The sequence below is a fragment of the Astatotilapia calliptera genome, chromosome 10, assembly GCF_900246225.1.
Source record: "Astatotilapia calliptera chromosome 10, fAstCal1.2, whole genome shotgun sequence".
NCBI classification, from domain to species: domain Eukaryota; kingdom Metazoa; phylum Chordata; class Actinopteri; order Cichliformes; family Cichlidae; genus Astatotilapia; species Astatotilapia calliptera.
In genome coordinates, this window is record NC_039311.1 from 23722860 (window position 1) to 23730780 (window position 7921).

At 40.6% G+C, this 7921-nt stretch overlaps 1 protein-coding gene across 3 annotated transcripts; it reads right to left on the reverse strand.

Annotated features, from left to right (window-relative positions):
* Positions 1-331: 331 nt before the first annotated feature.
* On the reverse strand, positions 332-7641 carry skp1 (S-phase kinase-associated protein 1). Of its 3 annotated transcripts, none has more exons than XM_026182581.1 (6): positions 7578-7641; positions 6342-6441; positions 6112-6185; positions 4572-4715; positions 807-947; positions 332-651 (listed from the first exon to the last, which is right to left on the reverse strand). In XM_026182581.1, exons 2-6 carry the CDS (start codon positions 6436-6438, stop codon positions 616-618), a joined length of 492 nt encoding a protein of 163 aa, XP_026038366.1. In that variant the 5' UTR covers positions 6439-6441; positions 7578-7641; the 3' UTR covers positions 332-615. The 3 variants fall into 3 exon arrangements, with proteins under 3 accessions (XP_026038366.1, XP_026038364.1, XP_026038367.1); XM_026182579.1 differs by lacking the exon at positions 7578-7641 and adding an exon at positions 7083-7237; XM_026182582.1 differs by lacking the exon at positions 7578-7641 and adding an exon at positions 6704-6781.
* Positions 7642-7921: the final 280 nt, after the last annotated feature.

A 7921-nucleotide genomic window follows, 5' to 3' on the forward strand; every position in this document is an offset into this window, starting at 1 on the left:
AGCGCATGTGTTACCCAACGCTGCGTGATAACACAAGTACTTCGAGTCCAGGGGGACATTATGCATTTAAAAACAAAGTAATCATTCTACCTCAAACTTCACTTTTCCTATAAACGTCTCCTTGACATGGTTTCACAAAATGGACACATTTACAGAGCAAAAAGAAGAAAACAAATTCACCCTCGCATATCCATTGTCAAAAAATGCATTTTATTCATTCACTTAACCTAAAAGAAAACAATGTCAAGTTAAAAAAAAAAAAAAAAAAAAAAAAAAAAAAAGGCAGAGCAGTTAATAACAGGGGAAATCTGAGGAGTCTTCGAATCTTTAAAAGGATACAAAGCCGTGAAACCAGGACCATTTATTTTATGTCAATACACAACGTGAGTGTGCGCAAACAGAAGAGAGCTTGGCTTTAAATTAATGACACCACACAGGCAAGTTAAAATAGTCATGCTATTATCAGAAATTAAGGAAAAGTGATGGTGGTGGGGGAGCGAGGGATGTGGCTCTAAATATACTAAATGTAAATATTAACAAGTATGAACAACGCCAGTGCAACCAGTTAGCAGAGAGAATCCTTTTCAGTGTGGTAGTGTTGGCAAGATCTTCCTCTTATTTTTCTTCACACCACTGGTTCTCTTTGCGTACCTGCGGAAGAGAGGGACAAATTAATAATCCACAAAGGTGTGGAAGGCAACTTTGTGATCACCATTTTAATCCCATCCGCAACATCCAAGTGATTTCTCGTTGCTTATGAAAGTCTTTTGTTTTCTGACAGACAGCTGATGGGTTGGAATAAGTACCTGGGCTTCCTCCTCCTCTGTGAAATCATTTTTGATGTTGAAAGTCTTCCTGATCTCCTCTGGGGTTTTGCCTTTGATCATGTTGGCCACCGTCTTGCAGGTGACATCTAACAGGCCTTTGATGTCCAAATAGTTGGCGGCCTAAACAGAAACATGGAGATATGAATGAGGAGCTGCAGGAGGGAGGGAGGCGGTGAAAGAGCACACAAGGACAACTGATACCTCAGCAACACTTAGATCTCTGAACCCAACAAAGCATATTGTGTTTTGGATTTGTTATTTACACCTGAATAAAGTAAAAAGCGTATTTTGAATTACCAATCCAGTCTGATGAGGGATGATAGTTATACCTGAAAAGCATTTATATACAATTTATTTTAAAAAACAAAACAAAAAACCCCCACACACCACACCTTTCCCATCGTCCTTAAGTAAATTACCCTGTAGAAACCATTTAGCCTTACATATGCTGAGCAGTGATTGCTTAATAAGACTTCTGCATTGATTTTCATAAGGCACAGGAGCAGCTGCTGTGCTCTTCTGAACCCCTTCCTCTCAGCCTTTGTGCTTGTAAACATATTCAAGTCACGGGGGGTGGGGTCAACTCAGGTTACTGACGCAGGACCGTCGCTTTCATTTCCACGAAGCTACAGACACACCACCCATTTATCCATCTCTTCCAGGCATTGCTAAGGTTACATTTTACATGAACCTCAACATCACTCCATGTTGTTTCACACGTTGAGAAAGGTGGAGGGGAAAATTTTTTTTAATTTTTTTATTTTTAAATGAATAAATGAGTCTTTCCAAATCCCTCCCTCTTCTAAACACAGTTGCCCAAACCACCAGACCTCCAGCTGTTGCTAAGCAACATTTGTGTCTTGCTTGAACTGGCCACTGAGCGAAATAAATAAAGTATAAGAAATAATTTTTCTAAGAAAGATGAAGCATATTAAAAGGACTACAAGAGAAAATAAACACTGTATATAGAAAGGTGCATAAAAGTGATTACAATTTAAAAAAAAGAAAGAAAAAAAAAAGCCACTATTTATCAACTCCAGCTGCTGACTCTGGATCAGCACTCCAGAGCCAGACCATTTCCATTTAAACCAATTCTGCTACAGCCAGTAGGATATTTCACAGACCTGTGACAGGTCCTTGTAGATTCAAGTAGATTTTGCCAACTGTGAAGTTTGAATACATAAAGAAAAATGCCATTTCCACAGCTCAACTATATGAATGCACGCCGCTCTCCCTCTCTCTCACACAGAGTACTTGGGAGACAACTATACAACACAAGCTACAACACTATAAATGCATTAATTCACATAAGTATTTGGACTTCTCAGTGTAAAGCACAACCTTAACATTTAAAACCTCAAGCAAAAAAAAAAATGTCAAGCCTTTCGAGACCTGTTTAGCGGGGGGAAAAAAACCCACACACAGAGTGCATGAGAAAAGCGTTTGCCTCCTGTGGTCAATACAAACAAATGTGGAATAATTCCCTTAATTGTAACGCAAAACATCAACTTTCCTTCTGCTTTGGTTTCTCTGCCTCCTGCCAGCTGAAGGTCTTGTTTTTACTGTCCGCCGCCACCACATGTCAAAAGTTGTTGGTAGGTTTGTTGAGCTTTTGACCCTAAGACCGCATCATAGTTCTGATGCGGCACCGAGAGCACTGTTGTGAAGCACAAACCCACAAACCATTAAAAAGTAGTTTCAGAGAATAGCTTGTGTTCTTTTTTTGGCCGTTTTTGGGAAAGCACCTGAACACTTACGAAACAGCGATTAAAATCACACGACATAGCATAGTGTTGTCTTTATAGCTTGTGATATCGTACCCTTTTGTCATTACGCCCAATAAAGAGAAGATAACGTTAAAAGTTGGGTGAAATCCAGTGATGGGTTTCCTGCTGAATGGTATAAGAAATCTGGAAAAGAACTGACACCCTTACTCCACCTGACTTTTAGTTAGAGTCGCACTAAACATGTGATTCCCTCTCTTGGAGGGAGGCAATTATCACAGTACTACCAAAAGCACAAACACAAAAGGAATACTGCCAAAATGACAGGCCTATATCAGTGTTAAATGTTGATTATAAAATCTACACTGCAGTCTTAATGGTGGCTGTAGCTGTAGCTCAGGTGGCAGAGCAGGTCAGCCACTAATCAGAAGGTGGGTGGTTCGATCCCAGGCTGCATGCCAAATATCCTTGGGCAAGATACTAACCCCATGTTTGCCTACTGGTGGTGGTCAGAGGGCCCGGTGGCACCAGTGTCCAGCAGCCTCGCCTCTGTCAGTGCGCCCCAGGGCAGCTGTGGCTACAATGTAGCTTGCCATCGCCAGTGTGTGAATGAATGGGTGAATGACTGAATGTAGTGTGAAGCGCTTTGGGGTCCTTAGGGACTAGAAAAGCGCTATTCAAATGCAGGCCAATAGGCTCCAGTCATTTATACCAGACCTGATAGAGGAGGACAAAGCAGGTTTTGTCAAAAATAAACCGGCACAAGATATTAGAAGGACCCTACACATTATATAGCAACTACATAAAGACAATATACCGGCTCAGTTGATACGTTTTGACAAAGAAAAAGGCCTTTGATCGAGAGAGAGAGAGAGAGAAAGGAATTTAAAAGAATATTTTCATGCTGCACAGATACGCCAGATAACATATTGGTGTAGTGATGATTATGGGGCTCGCTGGAAGGATGTGGAGCTCTCCACACTCCATGTCCCAATTCAAACAAACATAGGTATTAAAAAAGACGCCTGAATACATAACTAAAGACCAAGATAGGAACCCGATAATATCCTTTAAATTAAATATATGATATGGCACAGTAAAGGAGTTAGGAATTGGTAAAGAGCTTGGATTGCTAAAATGGGTTGCTTTCGATGAAAAATTTAGACCAGGACAACTGGACTTTGGTTTCAAAACATCACTGAGAAAGTGTGGTATGAAACGTGGAAAGAACATAAAAACAACTCAATCATTAAAGTGGAGAAAATTCATTTGGGAAAAAACTAATTTGCTTTTTTATTACACCTAAGATTAAAAATAAACGAACCAATACACAACAACAGTGTTGGAAGCTGATCATACACACATTTTCTAGAAATGTAGAAAAATTTCACACTTTCTGGGTCAAAATTCACTCACCTCTCTGTGATATATTAGATTATATAATTCCCAGAACTTGCCTTGTTTTGTATCTTGGATACTTTGAAGGTGCTGTACATGTAAAGACCACTACTTGGCTAAAATTCTCCTTTCTGCAGCAAAGAAGGCCATAACCAAAAACTGGCTTAAGACAGAGGCACCAGGAAAGAAGCAGTGGAGGAGGACATAAAGAAAAACAAAAACAAAAAATAAATAAAAAGGTTGGGTGAAGTGCAGCAGCTCAGGACTCAGAGAAGGAGGATTAAGTGACAGACACATCAGTGGGATTATGTGACAGTCACTGCAAAGAAAGGGAGGGATACTTCACTGTAGCTAACTGCAGGGACACCATTGACAGGCTTGCAGTTTAACTGAGCATCTGTTAACCACTGTTTTTGTTTTCTTTTGTTTTAAAAAGGTCCTTTTTCTATTAAAACTGCTTCAATACAAATATAAACAACTCAGTAAGATTCATTTACAATGATGTGATAATCAACCATGTGCAGGGGTTGCTGTTAAGGTTAGGTATAGAGCAAGGTTTTGCTTACACCTGTTAGTTGTAGTTCAATCCAAAGAAAATGCAAAATAATTCAAGTATGTTTACCAGAATGAGTTCAAACAAGGTGCCTTGGTCCACTTTGAGGAACTCCTGATCCCATACAGGGATGTCATCTGTCCTTTTCTCCTTGTTCTCATCGTCCTCAGGAGGAGGGGGGTCATCTTTGTGATGAGTGCACCACTGAATCACCTGAAAAAGAAAGACAGACAATAACAAATAAACATGTGGTTTTAACCAAGGTAACCCATTATGCACAGCACCCATCAGCTGTTTAAACTGCCCATAAAAGGTTTGAATACCAAAATTAAATGGCAATTCTTTGCCACAAATTAGGATCAATTCACACAGATTCCAGGTCGTTACCTCCTTGTAAGAAAGTGTAGGAATGAGAGTAGTAAGGAGAAAAAAATATATATAAAAATCAGGACTTCTCGGTTGCCAAAATTGTGATTAGATGATTTGCTGACATGAAAATAAAAGGTAAAACTGAGGATGAGAAACGATCGCATTTTGTCCATTTTTCCAGGTCCACCTCAAAACTTTGATGTTCAGATTTTGTTGAAACTCTGAACCACATCTGAGCCCATTACGCTCAGAAAATACATCAGCAGCTCTTTCCAGCTATAACACTGTTACACTGTCCAGCTATAACACAAGTTTCCTAGATTATTACAATGTGCTTCTAAGATGTGTTTTGATTGACTGGCACAGAAGATCATTTCAGCTTATTCTTTCAGCTTTAGCCTGGCAGTGCTAAAATGTTAAAACTATAAGTGGAAGACAACCAAACCCAATTCAAATTCTTAGGCGAGCTTACCCGCAGGACACAAAGTACCACTCTTTGCCACTTACGAGCTCTGCTTAGACCCTCTCACCATATACAAAAGTCTACATCATCTTCGAGGACACCATCACAGGCTAGAAGCTAGCGCTTTCATTTACATTTGCCTCCCAACTACAACCACGAGCAAAGCCCAAAAATTCAAGGCACACAGATTCTATGGCCTCTTCTTCCAAATTCTTTTTTAGATTAGCAAATGATTATATGGCCAAACAATTTCTGCCAACCCTGACCACCTAAAGCCATGAGAGGTAGCTTTAACACTGCTTTCTTCGGACATTTATTCATTTTAAATCTGTGGACCAGTGTTTACTTGCTTTACCAAAGAAAGTCATTCACTCCCCCTCTCAAATTTTCATCGTCCTTATCAATCGGAACCTTTGTGTCAGGCCACACAACAGGCTGGGGTTCCATCTTAAACTTTGGTAAATATAATTTGCCTATGTATGGGAAATTAGTGTGTACCAAGTAGGTCTGCTGATAAAGCAGCTCATTCATCACTTGCTCATATTATAATAAACTAAGGTTGTAAGAAAACTCCAGGGCATTTGCCTCACAACATACACCATTTGGGAAGCATGGATCTAAAACATAACCTTCTCCAGAGCAGGTGAGATGAACGCCATTAGTTAATAGCATCTCAGGAAGCAAGGAATCAACCCCTCCCACATCCAACAAAACACCACCCACAGTCTGTGTGTGAACAAAAAACCCACTGGACACTTCAATATGAGCATTCTGTACCTTCTTGAGGATGGCAGCATTCACGTTAGGAAGGGGAACGGGATCATCATCTCCTTCATCATCCATTCCCAAATCTGTCAAAAGATTCAAACATTACACATTTGTAGCCTATGTCCATATTATGGTTTAATTAAATGAAGTATAAACCCTATATTTGTTAACTGCGGGGTGTCCTATTTATGGCAGTTGTGACTTGATAACCAAAACGTTTACCGTGATTCAACACTTACCTTCAAGCATGGTCTTAATGGTGACAGACTGTTTGGCTATCTCAACGTCCACCTCGAAGATTTCCCCATCAGAACTCTGTAGTTTTATTGTGGGCATTATCTATAAGGCAACACGTTAAGATATTAAAAGCCTGTGCAAGGAGACAACACTTCTGAAAAAACAAACTTACGAACCTTAGTAGTGAACACGCATTAGCATCTGCTATTCTACGTCTGGGAGTTAATGTGTCAGCTATCGCAAAAAAGATCGTTTACATGATTATTAGTCGAATACGGTAATAATATCCCACTAAATAAATAACTAAAAATTACCTGTGCGGACCTTAGTATTAGACAAACTCAAAACAAACGTTAAAGCTTACCTCGAGCTAACCAACGATTAGCTACCGACGACACGGGCTAAACAGCGGCAATGCTAGTCGAGCAGCTACCTTTTATTTGAATACAGTTTATAGACAACTGAAGCTGTTGCGTGTTATTACTTAAAACACATAAAAGTTGTCTTCGCTGCTTTTTGCTCAACCATAATATTTTTAATATTATCGGTTAAAATTTAGGCTAACCAGGAAGCTAGCGTTACCATGCACAATGTTATAGCTAAGCTAACGCCTAATGTCGACGTTAGTTGAGGCCTCTTAGCAGCCACAGCGAGGCTCTTCAAATAAAGACACAAGCAAAATTAAACAAAGAGCAGTTCATCCCAAGCTGCAAAACTCAACCTGGGCTAACTAAGCTACGTACCGTGACTGTTTTAACGCTAATCCAGAGGTCAATTTCCTCTGTAGTCAGCAGCAGCACCCGACAGACGCGCAAACACAGACAACCGGTGGTAGTCCCTGGACCAACCTAAGAGCCTGAGCCTGCCTTCCGGCGACTAATACGCCTTTTTTCCTCGTAGTGGAGGGGTTAAGTATGGGCTCAAATTATCCACCCTTCTTTGACTGGTAATCTCAGGGTCCTTCTGCCTTTGGTATTCTGAAATATCCCAAGTCTCTTAAATTATTCCAAGATATATGTATAAGTATAATGTGATAGGCATGTTAGGTTTGCATACTTTCCCCCCGTATATTAGCATAGAACAGGATAGCCCTTTATTGTCATTGTACGTGTACAACGAAATTGTGGGTGCTCCACACCAACTGTGGCGGACAGCAAGAATAAAAAGCAAACAGAAGAAATATATACAGCCAAGAGGGAATGTATACAAAACAATATACAATATACAAAACAACTCACACATTAGAGAGATAGTGTTTGTTGACAGCCCGAAAGACCCAGGGGAAGAAGCTGTTTGTGAGTCTGGAGGTGTGGCCTCCACTGATCTGAGGCACCGACCAGAGGCCAGCAGGTCAAACAGGTGGTGAGCGGGGTGCAAGGGGTCACCTGTCTTGGTTTTCCTTAGACAGGAGGACCTAGTGATGGTCTCCAGGGGTGGAGACCATCCAATTATATTTTGGGTGGTGTTAATTACCCTCTGGGCAGCCTGTTCTCAGTTGTGGCCTCTGCCTACCCAGGCAGTAGGAGAGCACGCTCTCCACTGAGGAGCGGTAGAAAGCCAGCAGCAGCTTCTGCTGCAGGTT